This window comes from Erpetoichthys calabaricus, chromosome 14 (genome assembly GCF_900747795.2).
Source record: "Erpetoichthys calabaricus chromosome 14, fErpCal1.3, whole genome shotgun sequence".
NCBI classification, from domain to species: domain Eukaryota; kingdom Metazoa; phylum Chordata; class Cladistia; order Polypteriformes; family Polypteridae; genus Erpetoichthys; species Erpetoichthys calabaricus.
In genome coordinates, this window is record NC_041407.2 from 75,601,246 (window position 1) to 75,623,917 (window position 22,672).

Genomic DNA, 22,672 nt, shown 5'->3' on the forward strand with positions numbered 1-22,672 from the left:
TCCATCAACTTCTGGCTGTTTTCCATTGGCTTGAGTCATGGGAAATATTTCTGGTTTGCTTCAGTTTGTGGGTTTTAATAGTTTTTCAGCGGCGTAGCCTCTGGTACGTTTTCAAACAATTCTCCCTCATGTACTGGCATAGCCTGCATTTGTTTATTTTTTGTGTGTGTATGTATTTTTATACCTTTCATTTGGCTTGTTTTATATACAGTGTGCATTGTCCTCTCTTTACTTCTCTGACTTAGAGTAACTGTAGCATGAGCACAAAAAGAGCTTCATATAGTAAACCATGAAATATAAAATTGGAACCTAAAATGTTTAGGGGTAGCCGTGCACAAATGACTGTGTATTTCAGATAGTTAACTAGATGGGCTTATAAATAGGGTGGCCAAATTCTCTCAAACAGCATCAGAAGGTGCAGCTGGGAGTTTGGGTGCTAGGTGGTTTGAGTAATTCATTCAAAATAGTTTTTGTAATTTAGTTAATCTTGGGTGTATGTTTTATAATGTGCCCATAACAACTACTGAACTTATATCATATAGACAATTCTTTTTGTGCATTCAAAAAAAAAATGCATCACACAATAATAATAAGGCAGTCTAAATTTAATATTAAAAGAAGACTGCAGCTACACAAAAAAAAATATCATTTGTTATTTTGGAAGTTCTTAATTAGTTGGAGGTGCTTGGCCGATCATTTTGTGTCTGTGGTAGAGGGGTTCTATTTTCCACTTACATTTGTTCTTTGGTATGTTATACAAACCACAATACTCTGTTCCAAAATTGACTCAGACAAATGATATTGCTATCATTCGAGTAACCCTTTTTCCAGAGGCATTCATTAAGGAAAGTATCTCTGAACTGGAGCTGCAGTTCCTGGAAGACACAAACCTAGCTTCACGGCTTTGGCCAGTATGCTAATTTTCTTTTCCAGTTCCTGGAAATCCCCTTTCCATCAATCTTTTTTTTTTTTGCCTAATATTACTAGACGTACAACAGAAATACTGTATTAACCCCTTTGTTGTTCAGTATATCATCAGTTGGTACAAGATTGCGAATTCTTGAGCAGATTTGAGAAAGACCTTCCTGTATTTCATTCCATTCTAAGCACAGTTACTGTGGCTGCGTCAATCAATTGGAACAGTTTCAGTGATTGAGGCATTTTGTCAGAGGCTAAATAAGTTGTCAACAGGACTTCTTCCTGCAATATTGCTAGCTTCAAACAAAACATCCAGTGGCTGTTTTGTTTGTGGTTACAAACAGTTTGGTGCATGTCAGTGTTAAATGCCCTTGAAGTTTAAGAATATGCAGTGCAGAATTTACTTCATGTTAAGTTAGCATAATAAAATGGATGATGTAAAGAGTTTTAAACCTCTATGGTCTGAGACATGTACACTTTAACCAAAATGAAAACTGATTGATCACCTGCTATCTTGTCATGTAACTGTCCTGTGGTGTTATGTATCCCTACTTGCAGAGATAAAGGTATTTGGTTAAGTGGTTCTTGCAGTAGAAGGAGACCGTCACTAATGAAATGAACATGACAGAGAATATAATTGGTAGTTTATCAACAGTTATATTCATTTTAATCTGTCCATTTTTATGGATGTAAAATTGATTTCTTTAGGATTTAAATTAGAAATGATTTGTAGCTTGTTTTATTTTTCCAGTCTTAAATGTATGCTGTGATGCCATGTATCAGAGCTACTTTATCACTAATCACCACTTTAGATGGGACTCCTTTCTTCTGTAGTTCTAAGTTGGGTGGACTGAATAGTTTCATGGTCCTTGGAAGATGCATTATTTGCTTTTTTTGTGCGTGTGAATTAAATTGAGTTTTTCTTTAAGTAAAACTGTATATCTGATAATACCAAGATACAAGACTGATACAACAATAAATATGAAGTTCGGAGTAGTATGTAAATTCAGATGTAAACAATACAGTATGTCCCAAGTAGTGTAAGGGACATCCAGACAATGCAGGTATCTGAGCTGGAGAAATGTCTTCCAACATCGAATGGCACAGGTATTATCTTCCGTAATGCATTTGTATTTTTTTTTTTTGGAAAACCTTATCGTATGAGTATTTAGGGTTTGTTTTTATGATGGCATAGTTTTATGATAAAAATGTCCACTATAAGGGTGAACAATTATATGGCGGGAGTTTCACAGACATTTAAATTTGTTGCATATTAATATGTTCAGTTTGAAACATGCCAGTTTTTCTACATTGGGTTGTAACTTTTAGACACAATGAAGCATTCTAAATACCAAGTACTCTTAATGTGTTTCTACCAGTGGCTGTATAAAGTGCAAACATTGCATTTATTTGAATCCAGTTTTGCAGTGCTGCTTTTACAGCGTGTCCAGCATGAATGAAGTACTATCATTGGGGAATGTCTGAGAGCTTTCGTTCGCTCTTTTCTGTGACAGATACAAATGTCCAAGCAGACCCAACCCCCAGCTAATCCCTGTAGTTCCTCCTGTCTCTCATACTGTCACCCTTTAGTTTTCCCCATTGCAATTCACTTTATTGTGGGAAAGTTTCCTTCAGTTGTTGATGCAGAAAAGAAACTAGAACTTAAGTCAACTTTGGCAGATGTACTGCCATGATGGAATTCTGTTGCACATCTCCACTGTTGTATATGAAGGGGAATGGGTCCAAGTACATGCTAAGCATGAATGAATCTCCACAGATATACTGTTGTATAGATTAGAAATACAGTGATACTCAATATTATGTGGAATTTGGCATCCGCTTTGTTTTGGTTCTCAACTAGTGATCACTTACTCCAAGCCACAAATACTAAAAACTTATTGTCCATTTGCAGAATCCACACCATAGAGATACCCCTTTCACCTTCTGCCTCAAAACCATTTGGATTACCCTTATTTGTTTATCTGGGCCTCCTAGAAATTCTCTTCTGTTTAAAGATTTTTATTCTGCAACACACCATTCTTTTTTTGTAGGATGTGGTTAATTCACAACATGAATGATCCAATATATTAAAATCATTTTTAGATTTTTTTCCCCCATTTGATAACTACCCTAAGTTCTTGTCTATAAGCCGCGGCTTATCTAAGGAAAAAAGTTGTGAAAATGAAAAAATAGAATATCGGCTTATACATAAGTCCGGTTTATACATCCATCGCGGGGGTTGCGTTCCAGAGCCACCCGCGAAATAAGAATATCCGCGAAGTAGAAACCATATGTTTATATGGTTATTTTTATATTGTCATGCTTGGGTCACAGATTTGCGCAGAAACACAGGAGGTTGTAGAGAGACAGGAACGTTATTCAAACACTGCAAACAAACATTTGTCTCTTTTTCAAAAGTTTAAACTGTGCTCCATGACAAGACAGAGATGACAGTTCCGTCTCACAATTAAAAGAATGCAAACATATCTTCCTCTTCAAAGGAGTGAAGCAAACAAATCAATATGTCTGTTTGGCTTTTAAGTATGCGAAGCACCGAGGCACAAAGCTGTTGAAGGCGGCAGCTCACACCCCCTCCGTCAGGAGCAGACAAAGAGAGAGAGAGGGAGAGTTTGTTTTTCAGTCAAAAATCAATACGTGCCCTTCGAGCTTTTAAGTATGCGAAGCACTGTGCAGCATGTCTTTTCAGGAATCAGCTTTACAAAAGATAGCAACGTGAAGATAATCTTTCAGCATTTTTAGACGAGCGTCCGTATCGTCTAGGTGTGCAAACAGCCCCCCTGCTCAATCCCCATACGTCAGGATCACAGATAGTCAGCGCAAGAGAGACAGAAAAGTAAGCCGGGTAGCTTCTCAGCCATCTGCCAATAGCGTCCCTTGTATGAAATCAACTGGGCAAACCAACTGAGGAAGCATGTACCAGAAATTAAAAGACCCATTGTCCGCAGAAATCCGCGATATATATTTAAATATGCTTACATATAAAATCACAATTTAAATGACCGCTACGCGCTCGTGTTGACTCGGCGACGCCCAGAGCAGAAAGAACGCGCTCCAGCCGCTCCAGCCGCGCCATGCGGGGAGTGAGAGAGACGCCAATATCTCACACTCTCTCCCCCCTTAAAGAAATTAAATGGGCGCGAGTGAGACCACTGACCTCCCTCCCTTCTATTAGTTATAGGTTATAGTACGTTCGGCTTATCCATGAGTCCGGCTTATCTATGATACGATTTTATTTTAAAAATTCGTATGATTTTTGGTCTCCGGCTAATACATGAGTTCGGCTTATAGACAAGAACTTAGGGTACTAGGTATCACTAATGTAGTATAAAATATAGGCCAGAAACTAGAAGGTAGGTTGACCTTAGTGCTGATCTAAGTAAATTTAAGGCATTGATGAATGAAGTAGTTAAATTGGCAATCCTTTATCTGTTTTTTCTTGTATAGATTTAACATTTTAAATTTGATTGGGAGACTGGTAAGAAAATCAAGTTGCACAGTGCATAGTTTTAGAGAGTAATGTTAATACTATTCACAAACTCAAAAGTGAATGACCTACACCAAGTCTACCTTCTAATGTTTTTTGTTGAATATTTAAATGTTGTAGAGAAGCTGAATAATGGCATTTCTTAAATGTTATTCAGGGTGAGCCAAAGAGGAAGAAGTTGTAAACACTCCAGCTCTAATTGCCATTCTTATTCAAAGACACTCTGGGGTTTCTCTGTCAGGTCACATACCAAAATAGTAATGGGCTCTGTTTCAAGTGAAAAACCGCCAGCTTCAGGGCTGTAGCCAGGCTCAGAGTGTGAGATTTCTTTGGGAAATAGTTGGCTTCTTTCCAGGATTTTTGATCTGACTGGCAGATGAGCCCACAACTGTAGAAGCACATGGAAAACATGTGAAGTTTTGGCCGCTGTGTTTGCTTTAGCTTTCAGTTTCATAGACATGAGCCTGTATGGGGGCTGAGGGGTAAAAGATTGTGTAACATGGTGAATTTAGTGACTGGTTGTAGTGTTTATTTGCTATAGGCAGCCTTACCATCCAGTTGTATGTTGCTTCTCATGTACTCTCATTATGCAAGTAGATGTCTGCTAATTACATATTGAAATTTTAACAGAAGGCATATTAAGAAATTGGCGATTGTCATTATTATACTCCTAAAGATACTAAGCATAGTATGTAGGTTGGAGTTTTATATTTTGAGGTTACTTGTCACTAATATTGCTTATTAATATTCCTTTTTCTTTTGATCTCTTAAAAAGAGTCTAAACCAAGATGAGTGTTTTGTTTATGATATACTTAATGGTATGATCATATTTGAATTTCTCCTTTTATTGTTACACAGTTAACATAGTGTAGCTATCTATCTAAAACACATGCAGTAAGAAAGATGTTTGGAAACAAAAGTATTTCTTCATGAAATATGGTCCTGCTAATCTATCTCCTTTAATTAGGCAATGTTTGGATTTGAAACTATCTGCAAGTTTATTTCAGTAACTTTTTTTTTTTTGTATTAAATCGTAAAACCTTACATTTGTTTTATTTTAGGATCTGTCTGGCTCAATTGACGATTTGCCTACTGGAACTGAGGGTGCCCTCAGTCCAGGAGTGAGTACTTCAGGCGTGTCTAGTAGCCAGGGAGAGCAGAGCAACCCAGCTCAGTCTCCGTTCTCTCCACATACCTCCCCTCACCTACCTGGAATCAGAGGACCCTCTCCTTCACCTGTTGGTTCTCCTGCCAGTGTCAGTCAGCCAAGGTCAGGTCCTTTGTCTCCTGCAGCGGTGCCAGGTAAGAATATCAAAGAATATCAAAAGACGTAATAATCTAGTTATATTACAGATAACTGACAAAGGAAACACTGGGGTAAATCAGGGGTGTAGAATTCATACTAAAGACAGGGCAGTATCTTTCATCAAGAAAGGTTAGTCAAAAAGTTAATCAGTGTCTTCACAGAGTAGGGTTTTGATGCATAAACATGTTAACAATATATAAAAATGCACTTTTTTTGGATAAAGTGTTGGAAAGAACACAAAAAAAAAATCTTAATGATTAGTTAAAGGAAGATCCTCTGGTGAGACATTATTCATGTTGTACCCATTAAGTGTGTGTTTTTGCACACAAAAAGATGACTACAGGCTGCATTGTTTTTCCATAGAGTAGGGTTCTGATGGCTCTGCTGTTATATGTTGCACATTTTTATTGCATTGCATGGCTTGGCACAACAGATTCTCACAGAGGGCAAGATAAATTCCTTTGAATAAAGGCTAGTTTTGAGTGCACAAACATGTCATCCACTACCATCAGGATAGAAATACCTCTCTACCATAGGATGTGAGTGGTCAGTAAGTAGTTTGAAGAACGACAATAATGTTAAGAAATCCTGTGGTTATATGCCAAAGCACATTGTAGCAGTTCTCTTAACTTATGATAGCCTTAAATGGTGAGCATCTTGGTGCAGTAGTTAATTTTTAATCTGTTCAATGTTTGTGTGGAGACTGCATGTTTTCCTTGTCTTTAGTGTGTTTTTGTAGAAATACTCTGGGTTTTCCTCTCGCATCCATAGGTTAGATCTCATGAGTGTCAGTGGGTACATGAGTAAACTTTGTGGAGTGAATAGCATCCATTCTAAGCCTGATTCTTGCCTTATGCTCAAAGTAGGCTTCACCTGAGTTTTTGAACTGGATAAAGTAGATTTTGATGGTGGGTAGCTGAAATTTAACCTTATTTTATGAGATCTAGTCCTCTCACCAAGAGGAGTTTGCATTCTCGCCATAAGCATAGTCCTGTTAAATGTCCTCCATGAATAAATACAATGCAGACATTAATAAACATGTTTCAGTGCCTTAATATGCTGCAGTTTGAAACCTTGCCAGTACACTTTCATAATTGGTATATTAAATGCTAAATTGTTAGTGCTATGTTTGCTTGTCTAAAACTACAGTATATATGTATTAGAACCCCGGTTATTCATGCCATGATTTTACAAAGGCTCTGCATTATCCGAGGCGAACCTGTAAGTTTAAAGCATTACTTATATTGTACAATCATTCATAAAAGCTCTGCTGCGAATCTCTGACACGATCGGGACTATCCAAAGGGAAGCAGTGCAAAGTGTGATTTATGACTTGGAGGCTGGACTAAGACAGGGTGTTTTGTAGTTATTTCTTTGACGTGATTGAGACTTCCTAGTTATCATGAGGGAATGCCGTATGTAGTGTGGCACAACCGTACAGTGCACTAGGAAGGCAAGCAATTCTTCAGTGCACCAGGGAGGCTGGAGTTAGACAGGGTAGAATTCACTACACCGGTATTGAGGTAAGACAACTAGTATTGTCAAAATTTTATTACTGATCCAATATTACTAAGGCATAGAAAGAGGCTTAAAAATTATACAGTATAAATTGGCAAAATCATTTCTATCCATAATTTGTAATCTGAAATGTCTATATTAAAGTCTATATTAAAAATTTGTATTTGAGGGAAAACACTGACATTCAATTGTAATTTTTTTTTTTTTGTGAATTGAGTGTAGATAGAAATGGTGGATTATTTTGATGAACTGGGGATCTGTCAACATGTGACTGTAAATCTGAGATTAACTGATCTCACTACTTTTTTTTGTTAAATCCATGCATAGCCTTGCATTTCTGAAAAAGCCAACACTGTTGTCCACCTGCATATCATCATCAAGCTCACAATGCCAATAAGCAATCTGCTTTAAGCACTTCTTTAAGTTAAAAACCAAGAAGAAATAACAAAAGGAAAAAAATATAAATTTTACTGAAGGAACCAAGTCATGATTGAACAAAATGAAGCGCATTTTTTTCTATAGCTCATGGAGATGCTGTTTTTCAGGATGTGGTAATAAGAGAACAGGATTGTGATTTTGTTTGTGTAAAAGTAATTAGTAATTTTTTTTTGTTGTTGTTAGGCATTTCTTCAAACCCACCGTATACTGAAGCAGTACTAATTTTTAGGTTTTGATGCTAATGAAGAGTTGATTCATTCTTAACTTAAAGTTGCTAGAAATCTCAACTTTAAGTCACCTTTTTAACATTACAGAATACCACTGTTGGTGATGTCCAACAATATGAAGTTCTGCTGCAATCTGTTTCACACTAACACCACCAAGTACCATGTTCAACAATAAGCAGCTCAAGTGAACGAATATTAGCCACGGTAAAAAAAAATAAGTAAATAAAAATATTATATATGGAGAAGTACTTAGTTTCATTGTAGTTTTGATACGTCCGATTAACCAGATTTTCAAAGAATTTGCATTTAGAGGAAATTTTACAATATGCTTATGTAATCTGTATTTTCCTCCTCCCAATTTTTGGAGGTTTCAGAACTCAATGGTTTCAGATCTTCAACCAAAATACAATTTAGGTTAAAGGGCACTTGAGATGCAAATTAATACTTCAGAGGTGGTAGCACTGAACTATCTTGTTTTCTACAGCAGGGAATCAGATACCCCCAAGACCACCAAGTGGGCATTCTGATGGCATCTTGCACCCTTCCATTAACCAGTCTGCAATGGGCCAAGATCGAGGTTTGTAATGTATATTTGTAATGTATATTTCTGAATTGATAAATTTCTTTCTGAAACAATACAAACAATTGTGTACAAATCTTTTGGTGACTGTTGTTTTCATTTTTTTTTCTCCACTTCCAAAATCTAGCATACATGCAAAGAAATCCCCAGATAACCCCATATGGCTCTCCACCGTCTGGCTCCGCCTTATCTCCACGCCAGTCTACTGGAGGCCAGATGCATACTGGGATGGGAGCTTATCCTCAAAACAACTCCATGGGGGCATATGGGCCTCAGAGTGGCCAGTATGCCCCAGGGCCACAAGGTAAGAGTATATAGTGCATTATTTATTCATAACAGTCCAAAATATTGCAAAACTCTTTTTGGTCAATTTAAACAATGTTCTTACTATTTTAGTAATACCAATTTTCTGCTTATACATTGGTATATAGGTAATTATTTACTTTATTGTGTTATTTTAATAGTTTTAATTTTAACTATTTGTAGATTTGCTCATGTATTTAATACATGAACATTAAGTGGTATAAGAAGTGACTATTTTAATACATGATTTACAGTGCAGTCACAACTCACAGCAGAAGCATCTTTATTTCTTTTGCCAAGGGGTACAGAATACATTTCATTGTCACTACTGATTTTACTTTCAATTAAAAGTGAATTTTAAGCATAAGATTAATTTATTATATTTTATCATATTATTGAGAATACTGTATTTGTTTTTGTTTTATTGTTTGCCTTTATCGTTATTTTGAGCTCTGGAGAATCTGTACTTTTGTATTTTGATGTGTTGTTGAGGAAGGATGGATATCCTATTGTACTAATGACAGTATTTGTGAAAGGGTTGAGTTTTAGACGTATTATTTGTAGAGTTTTCCTGTAATCTAGGCAAGAAAAACTAAACCGTGTAGCTGTTAGTGTTTTTAAAGTTTATAAAGTATGTTGGCAGGAGGTGCTTTGGAAAGAATTGTGACATTTGTTCAGTGGGACAAAAATATTGTATTCAGGAATTGCTTTTTCTTTTGGTTTTAACATGATTATTTTAGTATGTGAAGAATATAAAGACAAATATTTTGCAAATGCCTTTCATAGTAAGCTAGCAGCAGATTACAGTCATATTTTTAAGATATGGTGTATAGTTCTTAAACTTTTTTTTTTGATTAGGGATCAATGCACATGAGGGATTTGAATTAGAAAAATAAAAGCATGTTTGACAGTGTTTTACAAATGCAATATTTCCAGTTTCAGTAAATATTCATAGTGTATGTCAGATGTGTGTTTATGACAATGGAATTAATTTATATCTAGTTCTTCATACTGTTTTCTGGGGGAATATTTGTTCTGCATTAACAGCAACTGCAGTGGGTGGGAGTTTTCATGTAAATAACAGCCTATGACAAAGATGCCACAGAGCCAAATGAAAGTGTTCTGGGGTAAAACAATCATGAATAATTCAAGAAATAAAATGTGTCTGTAGCTGTTTAGTGTTATACTGCATTTCAGTTAAAATGGTTCATAAATGTGCATTCCTGGGATGTGAAAGTTTGTATTAAAAAAAAAATAAAAATCTTAAAAAGAAATTGCCTATAGGTTCCATCAGCTCACTTTAAGAAGTCCCAGTACTTTGAAGCTGCAGCTTTTAGCACTTAGATGGGAGCTATGAAGCAGCAGTTCAAAGCCTTGTGCTCTGTAGGTAACAAGGTCACAAAACAGACTTAAATAATGAAAGCTCTCTGTTTGGTTCTTCTTGCCCAAGTGATTTTATGTTGCAGTTTAATTCAGAAAATGTATGCAGAACTTCAGTGTTAATAGTTGCTGGATAAATGTACATATCAATAACACAAAGAACGATTTCCCATAACAGTGGGGGACATGTCTTATGTTTTCCAGTGTTGTTAGCACAAGTCCCACATTCTGCATCAAAGCCATTCATCCTTGGTAGATGGCATCTTACATTTTCCACATATTCCCTGCCTTTGCTCGTTATCTTGCGCCCCAGTATAATTACGAGTTGTGCATGTTTTCTTCTGTCTATTGCTCTGTGTCTTGTTTTCTGTCGTCTTAAGTCTGTTGCAGGTAAGGGTCTGCAACAGGGCTGAAAGTTTTGCCTCTTGTAGTCAGTCATGTAGACACCACTTAGTATGCTATATTTGAGTTTCAAAAAAAAAAAAATCAAAATTTGAAAATGCCAAATTCATCATGAAGTTCATCACTGTGTTGAAAACATCACAATAAAAATTTGCCCAAAAACAAAGGTATTTCATTAAATAGTGTATACATTTTTCTTTTGGCATGTGGCCTGCTTGAAAAACATATAATTGATCAATTTTTTGGTGATGCATTTTAAATTAATTTAAACTCCTCATTGCATTATTTTTGTTTTTCTCTAGGTTACCCAAGGCAGGCCAATTATTCACCTATGCCCAACTCAAGTTATCCTGGTCCAGGAATGACAGGCTCCATGAACCCCATGCCTGGACAAGGAGGAGGACCACCCTACACTGGGATGCCCCCAGGGAGAATGGGCCCAGGACAAATGAGTAATCGACCCTATGGGCCCAACATGGCCCCAAATATGGCTCCTAATATGGGGCCTAACATGAGTAACATGCCACCACAGGTGGGCTCTGGAATGTGCCCTCCACCAACAGGGCTCAACAGGAAAGCGCAGGAGGCGGCAGCAGCTGCTATGCATGCAGCAGCTAACTCTATACAAAATAGGTAAGTTATGTTCCTTTTTTGTAAATCAACACTTCTGCTGATAAAGTGACTTTGCCTACTGCAATATTTTATCCCTGTAAGCTTACATGCACTTAATAGCACCATTATAAAATTATAGAGATCAAAATGACTAAGATTGACACTGAAGCATAAAACCATATTATAGCTATTGGGCTAGCTATAAAAAGCTACATTTTCCTTTTAGTAGCAAATAAATGAATTATTCTTGCCAAAAATGTATATCCTTCATTGTCTTAAGTGTTTAGACCTTTTGTGAATGTAATGGGGCAAAAAGATACGGAGGTTATAATGGTACACTACTCCAATGAGAGCTGAGGCATACTTGTAAAATGAAATTATCAGTGAAACAATCCCCATTGTCACAGAGTGTTGTGGTTACCGTAGATACTCGCGTATTAGTCGATCTCGCAGATAAGTCGAGTGTATTTTTAAGCCAAAAATTACGAAATTTGTTATGACCCGCTTATAAGTTAAGGGTAAAACTTGACAGCTATCAAATTCTTTGAATTTCATAATTATACCCAATGTACCTGGGCCCAGACTTTCAACATTTTAATCTTTGAAGAATTTTAGAAAGCCAAAATTAAAACTTCAAAAACATTTTTATTTATTCACTTAAAGTTAGAATATTTCAAATAAATTCGTATTCAAGTCCCTTGCATATAATAAAGTGGCCCTAAGTGTCTTCTTCAAATCCTTCAAAGTCCGATTCTTCATCATCAGAATGTCCGAATAAAACGTGAAAGTCTTCTTTCGTGATGTCGTCAGCATAAACATCGTCCTCTTCACTGTCGCCATCTGTTGAATCATCTGCTGCTGATTCTTTGTCTTCATAGATGGCATCATCTTCTGATCCATCCATAGCATCACTGATGCCGCATTTCAGGAACGACTTTTTGATCATTTCTGGTGGAATTGAGTCCCAAGCTTCCTTTACCCATTTAGCTACTAAATCAATGTCTGGTTTCATTTAATTCCCTCCTTTTGTTAATTTTACTTCTCCAGAACACATCCACTGCTGCCACATGCTGCGTACTCTGTCCTTGAATGGCTTGTTCAAACAAACATCTGATGGCTGGAGCATCGATGTCAATCCGCCGGGAATAACAGCTAACATAGTTGCCATTTTCCTGGCTTCATCCTTCATATCCTCTGATGTATGAGCGCGGAACATGTCCCACACCAAAAGTGATGGCCGTTTTCTTAGCCCTGCTCCTGATCGCCTAGCCCACACATCTTGAAGCCACAATTTCGTTCCAGCCTCATCCATCCAGCCTTTGGGGTGTACATGAACAGTAATGCCTGCAGGAAATTTTATGTTCTTTGGGAACGACTTCCTCTTGAATATTATTGTTGGGCATAGCTTTGTACCATCTGCCAAGCAAGAGAGGACAACGGTGAAATGGGTTTTTTCATGGCCCGTTGTCTTAATAAGTACGGTCTTCTCACCAATACCTGCTACAGTTTGATTTCCTGGCATATCAAATGTCATTGGCGTTTCATCCATGTTACCAATGTTACTGAGATCAAAGTCATGCCTTTGTCTTTGCTTGATAATAAATTTATGAAAGGAACTGACCTTTTCTTGTAGATCTTTCGGCAGCTTCTGCGCGATTTTTGTTCGCTGACTAAGGCACAGCCCATATCTGTTCATAAACCCATAAACCGCATACACCAGCCAGCCAATGCTTGAAATTCCAACAAAGGCTTACCATCGATCGTTAAATACTTTCCTTCTTTTGCCAATTGAAGTTCCCGTATCCGAATGCTCGAACGAGTCACAATGTATCCATTTTGCCTGCATTCCATAATCCAGTCATTCAAGTCCTTTTCCAGTCCACTGAAAGGCGAAAGTCCAAAACGCAATGCTTTCTTAGACTTCGGTATTGCTTGTAGAGAAGACTTTTTTATCCAATCTCTTACAAGTTTTTCGCTAACGCAAAACTGTCTGCCAGCCACACAATTATTGGTTTCCTCAGCACACTGAATAACTTTCAGTTTGAACGATGTGGGATACGATGCTCTTGTCGTCTTTTCAGAACTCATGGTCGTACCGGTAAGAAGTTTAACTTAATATATTGATCTATTTTACTAATAAACTGCAATTAAATATACGTAGGCTAATAATGCAGGCATGTGGGGTCTTCAAGCTTCTTCCAACGAATTGCGGTTCCAATGTTTCGCATTTCCTTTATAATGACTAACTCCCACTGCGTGTAGGCCTAATTGAGCAGTCAAAGCATATCAGGTAGGTGAAACTAAACTGAACCACAGTATCGGATGACAGTGGTTATCAACTAATAGAGCGATAGCCAATTGCTCAAGTCAGCTGGACTTCGCCTCATTTAGCTTGAGCAATAAAAAATTAAAATGAAATGTTCATTGTATTGCAGTTGGTTCGTGTTTTATGATATTTGGCACTACAAATTAGTCAGTGGATTTCAAATTTCGTAGACTCGTGTTTTGTAATTTAAGTAAAACCTGTTTATAAGGGTTAGATGGTAGGCGATTTAATGGAATATTAATGGTGGACGCTAATTTAAACAACTTTTATAACAGATGGACCTAAATTAGATATACTGTGGGTACAGAAATAATTCAATGCAAATTTAATAAAGAGCTGCAAAACGTTGCGCCAAGTGAATGTTGAGTGTATGTTTCCGGTTACCACAATCGCGTTCGTTGCCTTGGTTCTTTTGATTCCAAATCTGGTTGCACATGGCAGCTAATGGTATGTTTGTTATCCAAAACCTGCAAAAGCTAATGCTCAAATTCAAGTATTTCACAGTTTACAGAATTATTTAATGAAATTAGAAAAAAACTAGCTAATTAGCAATAGTATTGCTGGCTTATAATTATTTCAAAGACCATGGGAAACGGCAGATGACCGGTGACTTACAACACCGTGAAGCGTTGAGTGTACAATGTCGTTACCCAAATTCTACGGACAGTTGTGTTGCCCCGTGGATAAGTCAACCCTGTTTTTTTTTTTTTTTTAATGAATTTTAAGGCATAAATTTTTCGACTTATACGCGAGTATATACGGTAGTTTTTTTTTTTTTTTTTCTTCTCGCCAAAGAATATTTTTACTTTTCACATTTTATTGGGGAATATTATAGAAACATGCAGCTTTAGACAAGAAGTCATTGTTCTCTGACTTTTATATAAATTATGTGCTGTGGTGTTCTTTTACTGAGCTCTTATATACAATGCTCTCACCACATGGGTAACATTGCCCCCACTAAACATGGGTGGGTGGCGCAAAGATGCAAAGGAGGGTGAGCAAAACTATTCACTCTTAAAATAACCCTTGTTTTTACTAAATCTCTAAAGAGTTTTTCCATTTCATATTTTTTATTTTTTTATTTTTTTATTTCTGACATGTTAAAGCTCTTGAGCACCAGATAAGTACAATTTAAAACATGGCATTGTTTTTCACAAGCAGATTAAAGGCAAAATACAAGTTAAAATTAGCATCACATGAGGATTACATTTTAGAACTGCCATTTCACAGTGCACGTGTTTTGTTTTTTTTAATAAAGAGCATTAAGATACTTCAGAAGACAGAAATAAAATGTTGCATGGGTTTATCATACTCTACTTATATAATTAATCATATGCACATCACCCTGAAAATCTGATCTGCATTAAATTATCTATTCCTAAAACCAGTGTTGGTTTCAAGGCTATCTTCACTGCAGAATCACATTTATCAGAAGCTGATCTTTAAATCTAGGTGACATCACCTTTTTTAAAACATATAAAGTAATATATCTCAGGTAATTCAGATCAACTTTAGATTACTCCGTTGTTTGTGATTTAGTAGGTATTTAAAAACCTGCAGTAATATGCATTTCTATACAAAACTTTGTTTAAAGATAAAAAGTAAGATCTTCAGTATTTTTAAGACAACTTTTGCAGTGATCTCTTGTTTCTGCACTTGAGTGTGAATTCAGCAGCTCTACCTGAATACACTTTGTAGGTAGTTTTGAAAATGAAATAGGGTAAGTAGAAGTAGATGGTTTCACGTATTAATTCTACAGTATTGGTATGCTTGTTTAAAAAAAAAAAAAAAAGTTAATTTTCAGCTTATTTCGACATTTTCTGCTTCAAACACAAAAAAAGAAAGTTTGGAAGAAAACAAATGTTTTTGTGTGTGATTTACTAAAGCTGAAATGAAATTGAAATTTTAAATTTTTTCTGCCTCTAAACTCAACCAAAGTTCTCTAAAGTGGTAAAGTTTTTAAAACTGTAAGCTCTTCCTGACGCAAGGCCTGTTTAGTTTTGTCTCACGAAACTGTGGTCTTTTTCTAGCTTAAGGTCACACGGTTGAGTATCCTCAATACTACAGGGAAAACAGTAAGGTGATAGACCAATTAAAACCAAAGGTGGCATTTTCACGTAAATTTCAGATCTTTGGCCATCTGCTACAAATTAATACTAAGTATTTGTATAGTTTCAATTATATCAAAGTGCTCAGCAAAATTCATGATACAACATTTAATATAGTGTATGTGTATATATAATATATACATTATGTATATGTGTGTGCCTGTCTTTTTTGTATTAGCTGTCGGTAATAGCTTTTTCGTAACATTGTATTTACCTTTTAAAGTTTAAAACACAGCTGCTACAACAGTCTTTTATGGCTGTAGATTAAAATTTGCTGGTCTTCTAGAAAGGGTGTTTATCACAACAACATTGTAAGCACTTACTAAACCCCACCCCCACAACCAAAAGTAGGTCTTATACACTCTTTTGTCACATCTCATTATTCCCTAACTTTTGTGTAGATCAGCTTTCCCAATAGAATGCTTATTTTAACAAGGAAATATTAAATGTAGAAGCAAGGCTATATTGTGGCACATGGAGCAGGGCCCAAAGGAGGCGAGTCTGTGCCTATAATTGTATCCAATCTAATTAGCTCTGTTCTATGTTAGAGGTCCTAATAAGCGATAGGCTAGAAGGGAGAACTCGGGAATTGATTAGCCCAGTCTCCAGAGTACAGAGTCAGAGCAGCTGTCAGTAACATGGTTAGGTGGCAATCCTGCCAGTTGATAAAATGAACATTGGTCTGTGCATCTTTTGAGTTATTTGTTAACTACTAGATTGAGAAAAGGGCATAGAATTCTAGGCATATTGATAAATTTCTGAAGGATGCTGTCAGAATAAAAATATATATATACACTAGTTGAGGTGTTCAGCTAGGTTGGGTGTGGGTGTATGTACTCCCCCCCCCCCCCTTCTTCTCTACGGTGTTTCCTTAGCACCAGGAATCATCCAGATCTCCCACACTCTTTTTTTGTATCTGCCAGCATTTATGTTTTTTGAATGTATGCCTTATCAACTAAAATGTTCATTTCATGTACAGAACTGCCTTTTTCTCCAATTATAAAATATCCTTGCAATTCTACAAAGTTCCAGTGCAATTCTGACTTCATTTTGCATAAAAAAAGCAAGCAGCTTATGTAAATGAATCCAACATTTAAAAGTGATGTCAATTTGATATGTGCATGTATTCATCATTTTAAATTGTAATCTGTATTCACAACGCCCCCTGCTCGCTTCACTCACCTACCCCCGACGTTTTGAACCCGTGCCCGCTGGGCAGCCGTAGTTTCAGACGCTCATTGTAGGAGCTTGCGTTGTTTTGAACCCGTGCTTGCCCTGCTTCTGCGGTTTGAGACGCGCGTTGTAGGCGTATATCCGTCAGTTGAGCTCGTTCGGTTTGAACCCGTGCCTGCTTTGCCTCCGCAGTTTCAGACGGTGGATAGGAAGTAAAGAACGTATTGTATGGTAAATCACAAAGATTTATTGGAATATCTCTTTATATACAATATTTGTAGTAAAGATGGTTTGTTGTCCTTGAATGAGTTTTCCTTGGTATTGGAGTATTTATAACTGTAACTTTAATGTCAGATGAACGCCAAACTGATGAGAAGGCTACATAAAGTTGTCCATGTCCAAATACGCGCTCAGAGAGGTATATGCCAACTTTGTCCATGGTCTGTGCTTGGGATTTGTTGATTGTCATGGCAAATGCAGGTTTACTGGGAAATTGGCGTCGCCCAAGTGTAATAAGGTCAATTCTAGGAATTAAAACAGTATTGTCAGTATGTGATCCTGTAAGTATTTTTGCTTCAATAATATTGTTTGTCATGGTGTTGATGACTAAACGTGTACCGTTGCATAAACCCTGTTTAGTATTAAGGTTTCTTAATAGCATGACAATTGTTCCGATTTTAAGGTTAAGATTGTGCTGTGGTAATACGGCTGGGTTAATAGTGTTCAGATATTGTAAGGGGAAATTGAGATGTTCAATCTCGTCTTCAGAATCAACTTTGTCAGTACTTAGAAAGAGGCGGCTTTCTCCAGGAAGTAATGCAATGACTTGGTTATTTATGTGATCAACATCCATATTCTTTGGACATAATATAGCCCGTTGCGTTAACAGTGGTATCTGGTCTATTGTTTTGGAGGCGTGAGTGCAACTCCATTAGTTCTTCCTTGTTTAGCGTTAGTAATACGGATAATGGATTGCACTTACTGTTAATACGTAGCGTTTTCTGTGGTTGAATTGTTAATAATGAATGACTGTAATGTGATGATTCACTTATGCTGTATAGTCGGTTGTGGAGTCCGTGTTTGTGGGATTTCTGTACTATATCGTGTTTTTGCTTGCGGGTTATTAGAGGTGCGTGGATCATGCATGTGTAGTGTGTTTGCGTACTATCTGGCGCTTTCCGTACTCCAATTGATTTGTGACCCTTTCTGGACTCCGTAGTCTGTCCCGTTCTACTCTGGGGTGGGGCGCTGACTCCTGTTGTTTGTGTGATTGTATCACTGTAATGTGATTCAAATATGTTGTGGAGTCTGTATTTGTTGGGTTTCTGTACTATATCGTGTTTTTGCTTGCGGGTCATTAGAGGTGCGTGGATCAAGCTGTGTAGTGTGTTTGCGTACTGTCTTGCGCTTTCCGTACTCCAATTGATTTGTGACCCTTTCTGGACTCCGTAGTCTGTCCCGTTTTACTCTGGGGTGGCGTATTATGTCGGGTTTGATTTGTGAACCTTTTTCGACTCCGTATTCTGTCCCGTTTTACTCTGGGGTTGGGTGCTGACTCCTGTTGTTTGTGTGGTTATGTCGTTCGTAGTCTCCATGGACTCAGTAGTCTGTGGGGGGGTTTGTGTGGCACACCAAGCAGCACATTATTCCTAACTTCACTCAGCAGTAGTGCCACGCACAATATGGCGGTGACGCCTGCGCCCTCACTACGCATTAGTGCCACTCACAATATGGCGGCAACGCCTGCGCCTTCCGTATTATGTCGGGTTTCATCATGCTGTGTAGGCGCCTTTGCCTTTCGTACTTTCACGCACTTACGATGCGCGATGTAGGCGCCTGCACCTTCCGGGTCTGCCTCCGCTGTGTGGTGTGGACGTTTAACTGTCGTTGTTTCTGCCTTTATATTCTGTCCCTTGCTGTGCATGTGTTTCGTGCCTAGGTTTTTTTGAAGCTGTTGCATTCCAGTTTTCATCATCTGTAACCTGCTCTCCATGTGTTTGGCCCTGTTCTTTAACCTCTTTTTGACGTTTTACTTTGTTTGCTACTGTCTTTTATTTCTGACCTCGCTTTATCCTGCTTGCGGCATCCAACCGTAGTCTCTCTCGTTTTGCTGCGGGGCGGGGGGCTTTGTGTGGCACCTGCGCACGTTCGTAGTCTCTCCCGTTTCACTCTGGGGAGGGGGGCTTTGTGTGGCGCCTGCGCACTATGTCTCCTGCGTCCACATCCAGTTTACCATTCTCGTTTAGTAATATGGATATGTTTACATTTAAAGTAAAATGTTCGTACTCAGAACTTGCTTGCATGTTTAATGTAACAGAAACAATGAAAGAGGTGAGATAATGAGGACTGACTTATCTGGTGATAGCTGGGGCTTAAATGCAAAATAGTTATTATTGCTCCTCACTGTTGATAGCAGGTCCCTGTGATCATGAATAGGTGGATAAATTTGCAAGAAGGGAAAAACAATCTATACTTTCTTAAAATAAACCTTATTTTACTAAGTTTGTAAAGACTTTGCATTTTCATTTTCATATGTGATGTGCCTATGGTTGTTTTCCTCATTTTATTGTTATCCATAACAATTTATTTATACATTTAAAGTAATGACTTTACTAAACATGTTCAATTTCAGACCTCCTGGTTATCCAAATATGAACCAGGGTGGAATGATGGGTGCTGGTTCCCCCTATGGTCAGAGTATGAACAGCATGCCTGGAATGATGAATCCACAGGGACCGCCTTATTCCATGGGTGGGAACATGGCCAATAACTCTGGAGGTGAGCAAAGCAAAATGTTAAATGTTTTTTGCCAGCTTAGGCACCGTTTTTGAAGAGTAATATTTTTTTTATCTCCTCCTCATAACACATTATGATTTATGCTTTAAAATCTATATTAATAGTTAAATAATGGTTATTGCCTTCCTTACAGGAATGGCTCCCAGTCCTGAATTAATGGGCCTTGCTGATGTGAAGCTGACTCCTGGACAGAAAATGAACAACAAAGCAGATGGAACTACAAAAACTGAGACAAAGTCAAAGGTAGTGATGAACTTTCTGGCTGTTTAGGAAGACTTGAGCTTCAGGTTCTTTTTTTAACATACTTTTAACATCATAGAGCAATTGTGGATCAGTCTATAATTTAGCATCTTTATCTTGCTGAATTGGAACATGCAAATATGTTTTGTGCATAATTGATGATGGTGATGAAGTTGAATAACTAGACTTCAATACTCTTTAGTCTCACTTCCCCTGGTTATAAACATTCTTAAATATATTCTCCAGTGAAAGACAGAACAAGTTAGGTTACAAGAAACTTCAAAATTAAGATGTATATGCACATTTGTTACTTACAGTTGACATTTATGTATTATATATGTTGGGTAGACACATTTTTGTTTATTTGCCTTAAACACAAATAATGATAGCAATAAATTAATAAATGACTGTCAGATGGGGACATTCAGTGAAAGAAAGCTGTTGACATACTACTTTTGAATTGCTGGCATATTTTATTGTATCGAGTGGATTTCATAATGGAAGCATAATTTTTAAATGGAAACCAGATACCAGGATTTAATTGAATAGCATTTTTTGCTGATAATCTGTTTTTCTATTGAGTTCATATCTGGGGTTTTATTCATTAAACTAGGTAGTCTGTATGCCTTTCATTTCTTTTGTTCTGAAAGTCTTTATCATGCCATTTATGATTTCTTCACAAAAAATCTGAAAGTATTTTCTTGCTTTAAATTTTCTCTTGCAACAGAAGTCCAGTTCTTCCACTACAACAAATGAGAAGATCACTAAACTGTATGAGTTGGGGGCAGAGCCAGAGAGGAAACTTTGGGTGGACCGTTACCTGGCCTTTACAGAAGAGAAAGCAATGGGGATGACTAATCTCCCCGCAGTGGGCAGAAAGCCTCTGGATCTTTTTAGACTCTACATCTCTGTGAAGGAGATTGGCGGACTTACCCAGGTATGACTAAAACTGAAGAATCTGATGGATATTAATAACCAAGTCACTGCATATCATTCCATTTAGTGGAGATGGAGGGAAGCAGCTGGTTATTAGCAGTTTTAGTAATAAATATTGATATGTAAGAGGAACTAGGACTATACATAAAAGTGCTTAGCTCACCTCATGATGCTTGTTATGCAGTTTTGGGCATTTAGACATTTGTTGCATTGTTTTAGGTGATGTCTCTTAAAATGTGTGACTTGTAATTGTCATTTGAAGAAATAATATTGAGTCGTAGGAATTTGTGTTCTTTTTTTGTTTGAGAAGCTTATGCTAAAAATTTAAGTTATGAATTTGGTTATCTGTTTCCTTTCACTGAAAACAGGCACACAATCAGAGCTTGTAAACTGTTCTCTGGCAGTTTACCTTCAGATAACAAAATCATAACCTTGAACACAGCAATGAGCAATTTTTTTTCTCCCATCAAAAACCTGATCTGCTTATTAAAAATGTCTTAAAGTACTCTTTAATGAGTTAAGGCCCAATGCTTCTAACACAGATTGATAAATTTAACTCTGCAAAAGTTAAGTACATTAGTGTGTGTATAACATTTACAAACATAGCCACTGCATGGTTACATTATATAAAAAAAAGATGTTACCAAGTTCCACCTTACACCTGATATGGACCATTGATAACAAATAAGTGAAAAACAGTTAACAAAATTCCTTAAAAGATTTCTAATGTTAATCCATGGTTCTTTGCAACAGGTAAAGTCAAAATTCAGCTGACCTAGGACAACTGTCCCTTTATGTTCAGGTATTGGGCAGTTTCAGAAACGAACAACTATTCATTCAAAAATTAAACACAAGAAATTTAACTAGATGTAACAGAGTCTTAAACCACAATTTCTTGTTGTTTTATAGGTAAACAAGAACAAGAAGTGGCGTGAGCTAGCTACCAGTTTGAATGTGGGAACCTCAAGCAGTGCTGCCAGTTCTCTTAAGAAGCAGTATATTCAGTGTCTTTATGCCTTTGAGTGCAAGATAGAGCGTGGAGAAGATCCACCACCCGATATATTTTCAGCTGCAGATAAGAAGAATCAGCCCAAGATCCAGCCACCATCGCCGGGTAAGTGCAATCCTGGCTACATTTACTTGCACTCAAGTCAAAATAGTATTCAAGTTCACATGTTTAAAGTACCTAGAATGCCAAGTAGTAAAATGGTTCTAGAATGAATCTTTATGGTGTTCTAACCTATTGCCTGACTGGCAAGTAGTTGGCAGTAGAAATTGCATTGGGTTAACATGTGAAATGGGGCTGGCCTAGCAGGGTCTCTGTGTCGAAAGAGGACCTCCGAATCCCTGTATAGGTAAAGTACAACATAAAGATGGTATGCTGCTTAAGTAAAGCCTCAAATATAATCACTAGATTGGCACTGAAGAGAGAGGTTCTGTTACAGGTAAGTCCTGTATCATGTAAGGCCTGATCATGTTTGCTTACTGTTTTAAGTGTAAACTAAATTTGAAGAGTGCAAGGACACCTAAAGCCTCTAGAGAATTGTAGGAAGATGTGGGGAGGACTTTTGGAAGGTATTTCTGGCCTTGGACAAAAATTGAAAGGTAGCCTCAGGGTGGAGGTTAAAGTCAGTTGTCTGCCAGTGATACATTAATACTGCACTTGGGAGGAGAGTTGAGCAAAGGCTGAGCTACTACGGAGCTGGCACAGAGAGAAAAGTGAGAATGCAGAGATTAATGATAAGAGTGAGTGAATTGTGTTGCTGTGAGGTTTTGTTATTAGGCAAATAGGTGGTACGATGGCTCATACTTAAGAGTTAAGATTCACACCTCGTTTAGCCTTCGCTAACTTGGGCAGCTGGGATTTTTTTTTGTGTTTCCTTTGACACTTGGGTCATTTAGCA

The 22,672-nt window shown here is 37.4% G+C and overlaps 1 protein-coding gene across 2 annotated transcripts in view; it reads left to right on the forward strand.

The window, feature by feature from the left end:
- Positions 1-22,672, forward strand: part of arid1ab (AT rich interactive domain 1Ab (SWI-like)) — a 159,156-nt gene that overhangs the window by 120,470 nt on the left and 16,014 nt on the right. For both annotated transcript variants that reach the window (XM_028818693.2, XM_051919077.1), the window contains 8 exons: positions 5,485-5,725; positions 8,397-8,489; positions 8,620-8,796; positions 10,880-11,210; positions 19,429-19,574; positions 19,726-19,835; positions 20,560-20,769; positions 21,678-21,882. In XM_028818693.2, coding sequence (XP_028674526.2) covers positions 5,485-5,725; positions 8,397-8,489; positions 8,620-8,796; positions 10,880-11,210; positions 19,429-19,574; positions 19,726-19,835; positions 20,560-20,769; positions 21,678-21,882 — 1,513 coding nt within the window. The remainder of the gene's footprint in view (positions 1-5,484; positions 5,726-8,396; positions 8,490-8,619; positions 8,797-10,879; positions 11,211-19,428; positions 19,575-19,725; positions 19,836-20,559; positions 20,770-21,677; positions 21,883-22,672) is intronic.